The sequence below is a fragment of the Tachyglossus aculeatus genome, chromosome 5, assembly GCF_015852505.1.
Source record: "Tachyglossus aculeatus isolate mTacAcu1 chromosome 5, mTacAcu1.pri, whole genome shotgun sequence".
In the NCBI taxonomy this organism is placed as follows: domain Eukaryota; kingdom Metazoa; phylum Chordata; class Mammalia; order Monotremata; family Tachyglossidae; genus Tachyglossus; species Tachyglossus aculeatus.
The window spans coordinates 90096461-90111854 of NC_052070.1; the positions used below are offsets into that span (position 1 = coordinate 90096461).

Consider the following 15394-nt stretch of genomic DNA (forward strand, 5'->3'; position numbering starts at 1 on the left):
TTAAGTGCTTAGAGGAGTACAGTGTAACAGAGGTGGTAGATAGGTACTCTACCTATAAACAGTTTACAGTCTAGAGGGGTATACAGATATTAATATAAATAAATTACAAATACTTCAAATCTTAAGTATTTATATGACAACATAAGACACTCTAAAGACAAGTTATCCATCCACTGCTAATGCCCTCTCAGCTTGTAAAGAGGGCAGTTATCATACATTTCTTCCAAGCATTCTGTTGCCCCTGTTCAAGACAGAAGGCTGAGCTGAAGATGTCTCCGCCAGATTTGGTAATAGTAGTTTAAAATATTCTTATGTTCTGAAAAATCAAGTCCACTCTGCCACCTACAGCCAATCCATTTCAGCCTGCTATTCATATTCATTGCCAAAGGTTTGGGCAGTTAATTCTGTTGCAGTTTGATTTCTGCTCTCCCCGTCACCCGCTACTATACCTTTCCTTGATATTGAGAACCTGTTTACAACTCTGAGCCTGGAGTGAGGGCATGTGAAAGTAGAAGAGTAACTTGCTTTCTTTAAGAAGACAAAATCTTTAAGAAAGCAGGTCTTCAGTCTGTAAGGCCTTAGGAACAAGGATTCACCCTTAGTGGATCTTATGTTTAGAGTGTTGATCTCTCCTTACAGCCTCTTATCTCTGGTTTATCGAGTATTCACATTTGTAAGTAGAACAGAATGATGGGTGATGCTATCGTGTTGCTCCAGATTTTTATGTCTTGGTCCTCCAGATGGTAAGAATCATTGCTTCACTTTTCCAAAAGGAAAATGAGAGGTCATGCTGATTTTCACAGTTGGAAAAATTTTAGTTGTTTAATCAATCAATTAATCCAACAGTGGTATTTTTGAGAGCTTACTGTGTGCAGAGCCCTGTTCTAAGCACTTGGGAGAATACAATACAATAGAGTAGGTAGATGAGATCCCTGCCTACAAGGAACCTACAGTTTACAGGAGGAAACAGACAATAAACTAGATTAAGCCTAGGGGAAATAGTAGAATAAATATATATTGATAAATTACTAGAGAAAAAACTTGAGATGGGCAACACTTGTTCTGGTTGAGAGGTTATTTCTAGATTTATTATTGATTGTTATGGTTACTGTGGGAGCTCCAGGATATCAATTATGTTGTTTAATTTTCCGATTCCTTCAATTTCCACTCTCATTTTTTTTTTTTGACTTATGGAGGCAAAGGAAAAAAATGTTGATTTCCTGAGATCTCTAAGACCCGTGGTACACAGAGCAAGAATGGTGTTCACTTGGTAGCGAGACATGGGCCCTTTATTTTTCATTAGACTATTTTCAGGAACATGAAAACTGTAAATTGCTAAAAAAAAATTGCACTAGCCCTGTGACTAGTGGATGTATGTTTCATGGATTTAAAAACTTTGAAAACTCAATTGTATGGACCATTAAAATGTGGGTACAAGTTTTTGGATGTCTGGTTTTGATGAAGTCCTCTTTTTTTTTTTAGTTTCAAGGACTTTGTGAATTTTGTTAAAGATTCTTAGTTTGTGGGGCTTCTACTTACCAGAGTCCATGATGGAAATATTAGAGAGCATATGCCTTCACTCAATCTCATTTATTGAACACTAACTCTGTGTAGAGCACTGCACTAAGAGCTTGTGAGAGTACAATACAGTAGAAGAGGTTGACACATTCCCTATCCACTAGGAGCTTAGAATTAGAATCCTGAGTTTCAGTCCACGACTGTACTATTGACTCTCTGATACCCCTACCACCACCTAAGTTTCTTTTTGATATTTGTTTCAGACCGATCTATATGGCTTGGCAAAGAAGTGCAACTGGTCCATGCGACAGGTGGAAAATTGGTTTAGGAGGCGGCGTAATCTTGAGAGGCCTTGTAGACTGAAGAAATTCCAGGAAGCATGGTAAGAAATCATCACAGTGTTTTCAAATCTAAAGCACCATGAAAATTCAAAGGACTATTTCAGCCAGAATTCACACTTCCTTGGGTAGGTTATGACTCTATCCATCATTTTAGACTGTGAGCCCACTGTTGGGTAGGGACTGTCTCTATATGTTGCCAACTTGTACTTCCCAAGCGCTTAGTACAGTGCTCTGCACACAGTAAGCTCTCAATAAATATGATTGATTGATCATTGTATGACTTGGCCCTGTCATGTTTTCCCAGCCTCCTTAAAGCATAAACTGGATAGTCACCAGGTATTTCTCTAGTGCCTGGAGTGCTTGGCACTGTTCTGGCTATACTTAAGTAGATAAGAGAATGTTGATCATATTTCATTTGCAATTGTAAGTGTAAACTGTAAATAAGAAATCTTCACTTGAAGTACAAACTGTTGTCTTCATCTAGATTAGATCCACCCCCTCCCTGTGTATTGGCTCAACCCAATTTTACATTGATATTTGGACATGATAGGTTGTGTTTGGGCTTCAGCTTTCAAGTCTTGGGACTTAACTCTGAAGTACAATTATATTGCATCTCCTTGTTTTCTCAGGTGACATAATTATTTTCATGGTTCCCCTTGGCTTCAATTCAGAAAGATGGCATCAGTTAGGCTGAATTGCCCTATCAGGGACAGGAAATAGGTGGATAAATAATATACCAACACTACTTCCCTGCTTGGAAATTCAGAGAAGAGATTCAGTTCCATCTGAACCTGTTGGGATCAGTCTTGGAGTTCCATTAAGGCAGCAGACCTTGATGATTCTAGATTCAGAATGGATTCAGATGGATTCAGGCCCCAGATGAGGCCTGGATCATGGAACTTTGAATCTATAGTGATCCAGAGTGTTCTGGGCTAGATTGAATCAGTTGTTTTATCTACCTGCTTTCCACAGCCTTAGAGACCACCCATTCCATCCTGGGGGCCTTATGTTTTGGGATCATATGGGCCTGGACCACTGCTGTTTAGTAAAGTCCCTGTGGGGAGTCCGAAGTAGTGTAGTGGATCAAGCATGGGCCTGGGAGTCAGAAGGTCATGGGTTCTAATACTGGCCCTGCCACTTGTCTGCCGTGTGACCTTGGGCAAGTCACTTTGCTTCTCTGTGCCTCAGTTACCTCATCTGTAAAATGGGGATTGAGTCTGTGAGCCCCACGTGGGACAGGGACTTTGTCCAACTCAATTTTCTTGTGTCCATCCCAGTGCTTAGTACAGTGTTTGGCACATAGTAAGCGTTTAACAAATAAATTCCACACTTATTATTATCATTAAACCCAAGACGTTTTGGCAAAAATAGTCCGGCCCTAAAATCCCAAATGAAGTAGCATGGCCTAGTGGGTAAAGCACAGGCCTGGGAGTCAGCAGGACCTGGCTTCTAATCCTTGCTCTACCACTTGTCAGCTGTGTGAATTGGGCAAGTCAGTTAACTTCTCTGTGCCTCAGTTACTTCATCTGTAAAATGGGAATTAAGATTCTGAGTCCCATGTGGGACATGGACTATGTCCTAACTGATTTTCTCGTATTTACCTCAGTGCTTAGTACAGTGCCTGGAACATTGTATGCGCTTAACAAATACCACAATTATTATTATTATTATCATTATCATTATTAATAACAAATTCCATAAAAATGTGGAGCTAATGGCTTCTCAGTTTACCAATCCCATCTCACTCTGACCTTAGCTAGACTGTGCCCTGACAAGACCTCTGCCTCCCCTCCATCTTCTTTCCATTCTGAAGTTGAAGACAGTACAACTTTGATTTAGAAGATTTTTAGTTGCCAAAAAGGAACACACTGTAGTCAGCAGGGTGGCTGAAGAAAGAATTCTCGTGCTGATCCACTTTAACTGTTCCCTTCAGTTCTCTAGCAACCAGGAGGATATTATTAATACTGACTGTGACACAGGCTAGTTTTTGGAGTGAATATTTTTGTGAAAATTCCTAAACTCGATATCTGCTGTCACTTCTCAACCCACTAGAAATGTTAGCAATACTCTTTTGCTTTAAAAACCAAGCAACCTGCTGTAGTTATGATCTTTGTTCATCCTTAGCTTTTTCTCACTTGATATGCCTGCCCACACTCCTTTGCATTCTGTCGGGACTCCAGTGCCTCCAGATTATCCCACAAAATGCATAGCGAGGTGAAGCTTCTCCGTTTCTCTCAAGGGCCTGCCCTGAAATGCAACTTCTCTCAACTGCCACCCTTGACATTCTTTATAGCAAAGATCTACATCTTTTATAAACCCACTGGGTAGCGCCTGTAGGCTCTAAACAGCACCTAGTGCCCTTGTTAAATGATAATAATGATCATGAAACTCACATAGTGAAGAAATTCTCAAGAGTTACGCATGATAAACATGTAGTCCATTGCTTTGAGCAAACTACTGCAACCAGTTCCTTTCCAGTGACTGTATGGTTCAGCAATGTACAAACCCACACACCCATGGAACCTATGATTGTGGGATGGATGAGTCAGAAGTTTTTGGGGCACTGCCTTGGGCCGGTACTGGGCCTGGGTGGTGGGGGAGGGACATTCCAGGGCATCGATCATTAAGGAAATATAGATGTTTGGGTAGAAAGGAAGAGAATGCTCTCCCATGTCAGAGCCAAAAACAATGGATAGCATTTTCATCCTATTAATCTGCCCAAGGGAATCTTGCCATGAGGCAGTTAGACCGTCCTCTCATAATTGCAGGTAGTATGGAAATCACTCATGTGGGTCCCAGTTTAAGCTGGTGTCAAGGTGGCGTCTTGTTGAATGGTGACAGTGCCACCCTGCATCCATCAGGAATTCTTCAGTGCTGTCAGGTCAGATGAGCTTTGGCCAATGCCAAGACCAATAAAGTGCTCCATCTGTCATCCTCCACCTCATTCCCAATTTCAAACCCAAAATTTGTCTTAAAAATCATATCTGGTTTGCCAATTTATTTAAAATGAACAATTCTTGGCATAAATAGTTTAGAGGTCCACAGTAACCACACAGTTTTAAAGTTATCTATATAGAGAGCAGCACTGGGGAAAATAAGAAGCACGCACTTTTTAGGCAAACAAGTGGAGATTAAACGGCAATTTTGACTTAAATGAATCCCACTGGTTTGGGGACAATATTTCTCATCACCTTTTCCTTTTGCTGCCTATGTAAGGTAGCGATGATCCAAAGCATTTAGGAAAATATTTCTATAACACTCAGCTTACTTGCCCGCGAAATCTGAAAATCAGGCAAGTTGAGACAGGTTTTGGATTTCATTAGCAAAGGTTCATACAGCTTCCTCCCAGCCCTTTTCTTCGTTTTACAATCTGAATGATTGATCCCTTTTGTTCCTCATAGAAATAGACCATGAAGGAAGTCTATAACTTTTCTTTAGGTATAATTAGGAAACCTAGAGTTTCCATTGAGGAAAATTATCTAATACAGGCACACAACTCTTTGAGAAGACAATACAACACAAATAATTGAATGGATAGAAAACCTGTGCAGGGCATTTGAATTTATCTGATTTAATGCTTTTTTAAACTTAATTCCCTCATAAAGTAATCATCTTTAATGAAAGAATATACCCAATTCTGTTACAGTGCAGAGGTCACATTCCTGCAGACTCTACATTAAGGAAAACTATCCTTGTATTACTTACCTGTCTGATGCTGTATGTATAAACCATTTCTTCCCACACCATGACGTGTTGTATCCATACAAGCCTGCATTGCTGGACAAACATTTCCTAATTTCCTAACAGCATTCACACCAAAATGTATAGTGAAGATATTCACTAAGATAAAACTGCAGGGTTATAGTGACTTTCTTCTATTATTTTGGCAGTTGGCGATTTACATTTTACTCAGTCATGACAATTGCTGGAATTGGCTTCCTATATGATGTAAGTTGATTTTTTGGACTCTAGGTCATTTTCTTAATAAAATTGGTGCTATTTATGAATCAAAATGAACAGTCACTGTTAAGTGTTCTAGTAGTTTCAATGAAATATGTACTTTAAAAAAGTTATTTTTGTGGGTATTTTGAAGTAAGCTATTTTTGGCTTATAAAAAGCTTGCTAATCATGTTAGAAATACATTCTGTACTTAAAAATTAACTTCATCTTTATGCTGCAGATGTGATTTTAAATGTTGTTTGAAAGACTTGTCATCATATATCCTAAATATAGTTGTCCCAAGTTTGTTTTAGGGTAATGAATCAATGAGATTGATTAATTGATTGCAGAGGTTTTCCTTGAGAAGATGCACAAATATAAATATAGATCATTGCTAAAGCACATTGAACAATACATCTTGATGATCTACTAATCTACTAATGATATACTATCATCTTTGGCAATTCCATTTGAATCTGGCTAACCTAGTATGATATAATCTTTTTTTATGTCTTTAGAAACCTTGGGTTTATGATCTATGGGAAGTTTGGGTCGGCTATCCAAAGCAGGTGAGCACCTCATTCAATAGCTTGTGTCTTTACTTTTTCAGTAAGCCAGAAAATGAGCCTAATTAAATGGTAAGTCCCTGGATTCTGAAAAAGCCTAGTTTAGGAAAAATGAAGCAGTGGTAATTACCGAGCAAAATTTTCAGGCCATCCCCATGTAATTGAATTACAGAATTATTTCCAAGTTAACAGTTGTTAAACTATCAAAGTTAATATTTTCTTGAAATGTTATTTTGCTAATATGTTCTTGTTATATATACACAGCAATCTACCTGTAAGCAGCATGATTCATTCCAGAAATGAGATATCTGGAATACTGCAGGGCACTTAGTTTATGGCATGAAAAGTAATGATTTTTTTTTTTCTTAGCCGTTGCTGCCATCCCAATATTGGTACTACGTTTTAGAGATGAGTTTTTATTGGTCGCTACTATTTAGCCTTGGTTCAGATGTCAGAAGAAAGGCAAGTATTCTTTGTAAAGCTGGCTTGACTACCAACATCCTCAAAATTCTCACATTGTAACCTACAGTTTTAAGTGTGTACAATTTAATTTTTCTTTTATCTAGCTTCTCTGAATGAAGTTAGCATTTTATAGAGTGGTCCAGAGTTGACTTTTAGGCCTTTGTAAATATTTGCAACAACATTGGTTTTGGAACTCTTCATTTCAAAACATTGTCCTCAGATTCATGTAATATCCTCTTTGGGTAGGTTCAATCACGTGCTTAGAGCATTTAATGTACCAATTCTTGAGGTTTAAAAAGAAAAGTGCCAGGAACTTTTACAGGGTAACCACACCCTTACACTGCTAATAGTACCCTTTGTAATTATGTAGTGATTATCTCTAAGAGCTGAAGACTGAAGAGTTGAAAGTTTTCCCAAGCACTCTCATTAATTCAGGAAAGGTCCAATGCGAGGGAGTAAAGTGGCATGTGTCCTGTTTTTCCCAAAGAAGAAACAGAACCCTGGACTGGTTAAATTACTTTGGTTTACACAGTGCTGGAGACTCCAGGTGTTTTATCCACCAAAACATGCCCTTTCTTCCTTATTTGTGCATGTAGTTAAGATATTGAGTTTATTAGGTTGGGGTACACTCTCAGGCTGAATGGTGTGCACTACATCTTTTAGATCATATAGATTGTGTACCCAGTGTGGGAACTCGATTCCCAGCCAACAAGGATCAGTTAAACATCAGGAAGCTCAGCTGTCTTGTGCCTGTTTTAGTGGGCAATGTTCCAAGTCTCTGCACTTAGCCTCACTGGAGGGGACATCCAGAACAGTCTGGCAATTTTAGAAGAAAGCTTGTGGGCTGCTTAAATAGCTTAGGATCCTGAAACTATCCAAGGCATAATGCCTTTATCTCCGATGTATCTCAAAATTAGTTTAGGATTACCTTTATCCTGCTCTCCAGTCACCATCACCTGAAAACAACTTTCCATATAGGCTAAGTGTGTATTAAAAATGTTCACTAAATGTGGGAGTCATTTTCTTATGGATTAGAAGCAAAGGAAAATGATTTTTATAGGTGGCAACAGGGATATTCTGATGGACAAGTATTGTCAGACTGCCCCTTTTTCTGGGCATTTTGTAGAGCTTTTTTGGTTTTGTTTTGTTTAGATTCATCCAGTTCTATAATGTGCAAACCTCATATTAAGGAAGACTTACACTAAAGCACCTGCTCATTCCCACCCCATGTGAATGCTCACAAGCAGTTTCTTCAGTAAAGTGGCAAGCTGAGAGCCCAAACAAGCTTGCATTGCCAAAAGAACGTTCCCTAATTCCCTAACTGCATTCTAGCCAAAACACATAGTATCAAAATGCATTATGGCAAAATCTAGTATGGTTAGAATATTTCGTGTTTAAACAATGCACAGCATGGCACGTAGTAAGCACTTAACAAATACCAACATTATTATTATTATGTAGTGCTGAAGCCCTCAGGAATTGGACATCATTTTCAATAGTTAATGAGCAGGTTATACACTAAGTAGGGAATAACTTGCCTAACAGTTTCAAAACATATTTATTGTCTCTTTTTAGGACTTCCTAGCCAACATCATCCATCATCTGGCTGCAATTAGTTTGATGAGCTTCTCTTGGTGTGCTAATTACGTTCGGAGTGGTACACTTGTGATGATCGTTCATGATGTGGCTGACATATGGCTCGAGGTAAAGCCTCCAGTTTGTCCATCCAGGCCTCCGGGTTTCCTTCACTTGGAGGGTAACTTCGGGAACCATTGAGTATTCATTCCTTCATTCATTCAATTGTATTTAGTGAGCACTGACTGTTTACAAAGCACTGTTCTAAGAGCTTGGGAGAGTGCAGTATAACAATAAAAAGAGTAATGTTTCCAACTTCCCTTTCTCCTCTGCCTCCTCTCTACCTACCCAACCCTGACTTGGCTGTAGTGTGGGGAGGCAGAACACCAAGTCCTACTGGTCTTGCAGATGCCTTTGTGAATGAGCTAATTATATATTTGGCCACTGCTGCCCAGGCTCCTGGAGTCCAGTACTAATGCTGCTTTCCTATTTACCTTTCTCTGCCTTTCTGCCTGGGTATCCTCTTAGCTTCTGGCTGGTTTCCTTTCCCTGGCATCATTTTCTTCCTAAATCCACTCCCTGTATATGGTCATTCTTTTTTAGCTGCCCTTTGTGCACCTGGTTTTCCTAAGCACAAGGGTTGTAATTTTGCTCTGCAGTATCAAGGAAAATCTGTATTGTAGTACTCCATTCATTCATCCATTCAGTGCCAAACACATGTACATAAGTAATTTCCTCATTGGCACAGTGTGCCAAACTCAGATAGGCCTGTGCTGTTGGAAGAATGTTTCCAAATTTCCTAATCGGGTTCTAGGTAAAATGCATATCGAAAGCACACATTATGGCAAGACTGAGTGTATCATTTTCCTTTTGATTTACGTCAATTGTATCCCTTCATTTTCTAGTACTAGTTTTTCTGCTGTTTCCTGTGGTCTTCCAATGATTCTGTCTTTCCAAGAATCATAGATCTAGAAGGAACCTTGAGAGGCCTTGTGGTAATCCCCCTACCTCCAAGACAGAAGCTTATACCCTTGGAACTTATTTCCAGGGATGGAGACACAGTACAATCCCCTGTAGCCTATTCCAGGGGTTTTTCATCCATATTGCCAACTGTTTTGGTTTTTGATGTTATGTTGATTTTCTGTTTCGGCAGGAAAAGATAGTGCAAAGCAAGGAAACAAAACATATGCTTTGCTCCTACAACACTAAGATTACATTTAAAGCTGATTAGTGAGGAGTTGGGAATTTCTGGGTTGCCAGAGTTGAATGGAAGATGGAGGATGTGGGAAGAAGAGGAGGAATAATATTCCTCAATAATGTTTGATCATTGAGGGGACAGAGCCAGAGGGCTGTGAAAGCTGTTGATATGTCAGGGGCAGGAGACACTTAAAAATCCATCTCATTTATTTTATCTTTCTCTAGTGTTTTCTGAATCAGTGGGTTGACTGTTGACATTTATTGAGTACTGAAAGTGTAACTTTCATCTTCGTCAATTTAAGGAGGTATCTGAACTTTATTCACCTGCATTCAGGAAGGGAAAAAAAAAGCTCAAATGCTGAGATTTTTGTTAGAGTCTCCAAAGAATCGAAATTCATTTCAGAATTTAGGAAACTCCAAATGAATTAAAGATTTTTACCAACTTGAACTCTAGATTCTTCAGCTTCCATCCGAGCTACAAATCCTTCTAAGGTACCATTGTGGCAAAAAATATATGAAGCAATGTGGCCTAGTGGGATAAAACGCAGGCCTGGAAACCAGAGGACCTGGATTCTGATCCCGGGCTCTTTCCACTTGCCATTTGTGACCCAGAGGCAAGTCACTGAACTTCTCTGGGCCTCATTTTCCTCAACTGCAAAATGGGGATTTGATACCTTTTCTCCCTCCATGTGGGATGGGGACTGTGTCTGACATGATTAACCTGTATCTAACCCCACACTTAGAACAGTGCTTGACACATAGTAAGAGTTAACAAAGTACAAAAAAAATCATACATAATGTGGGGACGCCTCAACAAATCTGATGCCAGGTCTGAGGAAGGATGGCCAAGAGGAACTATTGCTTTGGGCCCCAGGCCAAGTTGGGCCCCCAGTTGCCCGGAAGACTGCAGTAGTTGCTGAACTGGTTTAAGTAATTGGAGAGGAGAATTTGTAATATGCTCTTTCAGGCTAGAAATGCCCATCTCTAACTGTAAGCCCAATGTGGGCAGGGGAATGTGACTGTGTATTACTGTATTGTACTCTCCCAAGGACTTGAGTACAGTGCTCTATAGACAGTAAGTGCTCAGTAAATACAGTTAAATGAATGAATGGTCATGGGTTCTAAACCCATCTGTGCACAATTGTCATCTGTGTGACTTTGGGCAAGTCACTTAACTTCTCTGTGCCTCAGTTCCCTCATCTGTAAAATTGAGATTAATAATAATACAAATAATAATGGGCATTTGTTTAAGCACTTACTATGTTGTCAAGCACTGTTTCTATAGCACTGGGGGGGAGATACAGGATCATCAGGTTGTCCCACATGGGACACACAGTCTTAACCCCATTATACAGATGAGGTAACTTTGGCACATAGAAGTTAAGGAACTTGCCAAAAGTCACACAGCTGACAAGTGGCAGAGGCAGGATTAGAACCCATGACCCTGACTCCCAGCCTTGCTCTTTCCACTGAGCCCCACGTGGGGACAACCTGATTACCTTGTATCCCCCCCCCCCCCAGTGCTTAGAATAGTGCTTGACACATAGTAAGTGCTTAACAAATACCATTATTATTATTATTATTATTATTATTATGAATAGGTAGCGATTCAATTAGATTGTAGACTCTAGACTATAAGCTCATTGTGGGCAGAGAATATATGCATTTATTGTTATATTGTACTCTTCCAAATGCTTAGTACAATGCTCTGCACACAGAAGGAGCTCAATCAATACAACTGAACGAATGAATGGACTCCTCCCAGCCCTGGAGCCACCGACCACTGTCACCCTCGCAAGCATTTCTGCTGAGGGGCAGCCCTACCCGGGAAGGTGGTCATGGGGGACTGTCCACAGGACAACTTGTACTTCCCAAGCGCTTAGTACAGTGCTCTGCACACAGTAAGCGCTCAATAAATACGATTGATTGATTGATTGACAATGCCCTCATCACCATAACATCGCTCTAGCCTGGGCTCGTTTCCTGCTGGAGAGATGCACAGTCTGGGCCAGGTTTTCTGCCTTGGCTACCTGCCCCCATTGGCTCTGGAATGCCCCACCTCAGGCTGTAAACTTCAGGTCTGGGCAACAGCAGAATGGATCTGGGGGTTGGGCTCACCTGACCTGAAATATGCTTCTTGTGATGACTGAGCCACAGGCCTCCCGAGAAAGCTCTGAAAAGCACTAGGGCAGAAGGGGGATAGTTCATCCCACCCGACGTAACCACCAAGCACAAAGGAACAGAATTGAAATTGATTTTTTTCTATACTATTAGGTTTTCTCTGTTGAGACTATTTCTCACGGTGAACATATATGTTGGAGATTACAAGAGAGAAAATCATTTTTAGTAAATATTTCTTGACACTGTTTTTTAACACCACATAACCCCGGCGGTTTGGTTCAAACTGAAGTCACGCTTAACAGTGCAATAAGTAAGAATTCAGCCTGACCACTTTATATTCAAATTGGTCTTTGTGGTTTAAAAATTGGATATTTGTTGGTACAGAACAAATTCTCTTTATTGGAATACATCATGTTCTGGTCAGTCAACTGAGGTTATTTTAGGATTAATAATAATATCTCTTTATAACCAACTATGTAAACAGTAGTGTTCCTAAATTATGTGGAAACTCAATTTGGCATGCAAAGCCCGTTTAAGCAGTTCAGAGTTACAGAGTGTGGCTCAGAGCAGCAAGAGGCTTTAAAAACTGAAGCAATGTGCCAGATCTCCCATGTGTTTCCCTACGAGTGCAGCAGGATTGTAATCGGAACCCATAATATCTATGTAACGCTATCTGATGAATGAAGCCTCATCAGGCCTGATTTAGAATTATTTGTTACTTTATTACATCCATACTCCTAGCCTCTCTCTCCCTTGCCAGATTTTCACTGTCTTAGCTTATTGGCCATGTCGGCTCAGCACATACCTAATGTCAGGTCAAAAAAAACCAAAACCTTACAGAATCCACATCTGTTTATGATCCTGCCAGGAACTGCCTTATTAGCCTGCTCATGATGGGGTATTTGCTACCAGTTTGTTTTTGTGGCAGTTCAGCATGGGAAAACAAGAGAAGCGTGTCTGAGTGGATAGAGCATGGGCCTGAAGTCAGAAGGACCCAGATTCTAATACCAGCTCTGGCACTTGTTTGCTGTGTGCCCTTGGGCAAGTCACTTAACTTCTCTGTGCCTCAGCTACCTCCTCTGTAAAATGGGGATTAAGGGTGTGAGTCCCATGTGGGACAGGGACTGTGTCCAAGCTGATTAATTTGTATCTACCCCAGCTCTTAGAACAGTACTTGGCACAAAGTAAGTGCTTAACAAGTACCTTTATTATTAAAAAGTTTTAACCAGGTGACAGTTCTTTAATTTTAAATTATACTTTTGTTGGGCCCCTCATTCCCCAGGAGGCTAATTCATTTACAGTTGTTCCCTAAGGTGTTGGTACTCCTGAACTCCCTCCTTTCCTTGTGGTAAACCTGCATGTTTTCAGAGAATTGTCCTGAGGCACCTAGGGGAACCAGCAGGGTAAGGAATCAGACTTAGGGCAAGGAGAAAATAAAGAATAAGACAAATTTATGAGCATCAGCGTTTCCTTATGGGTTTTGAATGGAACAAGACTCAAAAAATACTAGTCTCGTCTGCCTGGAGCTATTCTTGCTTATGTTAATGTGGCCATTTAATGTTAGACTTATTTCAGGGAGTTTTGGGTCACAGAGGCCATCTGCTTCATGTAGTCGGGTCAAGTGCATGATGAAAAATGAAGGGTTAGAACCGAGACTTTGAGTCCTGCTTTCCTGAATTTTATCCCTCCTTGGTCACTGACTCCCAGAACGACCTCTGGCAAGTAACCTTTTTTTTTCTTTCCCCATCAGTAAAACAGAAAAAGTAATCCTTGTTCTTGCAGTTGATTAATGTTTCCAAAGATCTGAGGTCCTGAATGTAAAATTCTAGTTACTCTTGCATGCCCCTGTTATTATATCCCATGTTCCTGTTCACTGTAAAATTGCAACACTGTCTTGTTGACTGATTCCAGGTCCTGGTCTTCTGTGATTTCTAAATTTGTTTTTTCTACTTGGGCTAATCCAGCATTTACCAGTTATCCAGGGACTGTACCTTTCCCCATATTCTTGTCCCCACTAAATGTCCATTGTTGTTTTGTGACAATTTTTTCAGGGACTAACATTATAAACAATCTTCCTTCCTTCCAAGGAACCCTGCCTAATTTAAAATAGTACTTGCAAGTGATAGAGCAGGTTTTCAACTCCTTTTACCTATATCAATGATACTGAGTAAAATTCGTGATCCCAAGACACCACTTGAGGGATACCACTGGAATTGTTTTCCAGTTGCTGCTGAGACACTGATAACCATCTTTAAAGTGAGTCCCCACAGCCAATTTTTCATCTTTTTACCTCGGCGGTTACCAAATTTTTTAGATCCCCCTAACTCTCCTTACATCTTGCTTTCCCGCCATAGCAGTCTGAATGGCATTCAGTGCTGAGAAGGAGGAAAGCAGAGCAGAAAGAAGCATCCTTTAATCCATTTTAGAAATGACTGAGTTATTAATCTGAGTATCTAGGGTGGTACTAGATTCAGGGGAAGAGAGAGGATAATAATAATAATGATGATAATGGCATTTATTAAACGCTTGCTATGTGCAAAGCACTGTTCTAAGAGCTGGGATGAAAGGTAGGGGTGTGTGTGGAAAATGAGATATGGACAGGGAGGGGTGAGCTGAAAACAAAAGTGATAATGTGGGAGGAGGTAGGGCTTAAGAAAGAGAAAGAGGGGGCTAGGAATTGAAGAGGGCAGGACCGAAACTGTTGAAGGGTTTAAAGGGAGGACTTCCACTGATCCAGTTCCTGTGACCTGACCAATGAGGTCACAGCCCCCATTGGACAAATTCTAATCTGGCCTATATCTTCCCAGGAGACTGAATCAAAGGCTGAAGTGCATGCAGATTGCATCTGTGCCTTCCTGAGGAACCAGGATCATAGATTAATCTCAGTTCTGCATCTTTGCCACTCTGAATCATGCTTCTCTTGCCTCCCGTGGCTTCAGTTTTCCTCTCTGTAAAATGGAAGGTGAAATAACTTGGTGAGAAGTGGTTGCTGTGTCTCCTTTGCCAAATCACTTCCACCAATGTTCTTGAAAGATAGCAAGCCAGATCGTGATCTTTGAAATCTCTCTGAATGTGTTTTCTTTGTTTTGCTTTCAGTCAGCCAAAATATTTTCTTATGCTGGATGGAAACAAACTTGCAACGTTCTGTTCGTCATCTTTACCATCGTATTCTTTATCAGCCGTCTTGTCATTTTCCCATTTTGGTAAGTAGACAAGACATCACCCGGTGTAACTGATTTACCATTATGCTTCCCTGTATGGTAGAAAAAAGTACATAGTCTAAGGGTTAGGTGAACTGCATTATGTCCTCCGGCTTAACTTGACTGGAGCCCAATGTATATAACAGAACATTTGGCCTTTTCCCCCTTTCTTCTCCTGTATATTAATCCCCAGCTATTGGAGTAAAATAGATGAAAAATAAATGTCTAATTGGATGGAGAATATGGAGAAGACATTTCAAAATACATCCAAAAACTGCCACCCATACACCAAAATACCCAGGATGCTGAGTGTGCTAAGCTATTGAGTGTGTGCAGCAGAATGTGTCTGCTATCTCTGTTGGGATTAATATTAATCAATTAATCACATTTATTGAACACTTACTGTGAGCAGAGCACTGCACTAAATGCTTGGGGGAGTACAGTATAACAGAGTTGGTAGACACATTCTCTGTCT

At 40.3% G+C, this 15394-nt stretch overlaps 1 protein-coding gene across 1 annotated transcript in view; it reads left to right on the plus strand.

Annotated features, from left to right (window-relative positions):
• CERS3 (ceramide synthase 3) overlaps window positions 1-15394 on the plus strand; it is an 88778-nt gene that overhangs the window by 23269 nt on the left and 50115 nt on the right. Inside the window, exons 4-9 of the mRNA XM_038747148.1 lie at window positions 1782-1900; window positions 5750-5807; window positions 6317-6367; window positions 6734-6826; window positions 8402-8530; window positions 14816-14922. Of these exons, the coding sequence (XP_038603076.1) occupies window positions 1782-1900; window positions 5750-5807; window positions 6317-6367; window positions 6734-6826; window positions 8402-8530; window positions 14816-14922 (557 nt within the window). The remainder of the gene's footprint in view (window positions 1-1781; window positions 1901-5749; window positions 5808-6316; window positions 6368-6733; window positions 6827-8401; window positions 8531-14815; window positions 14923-15394) is intronic.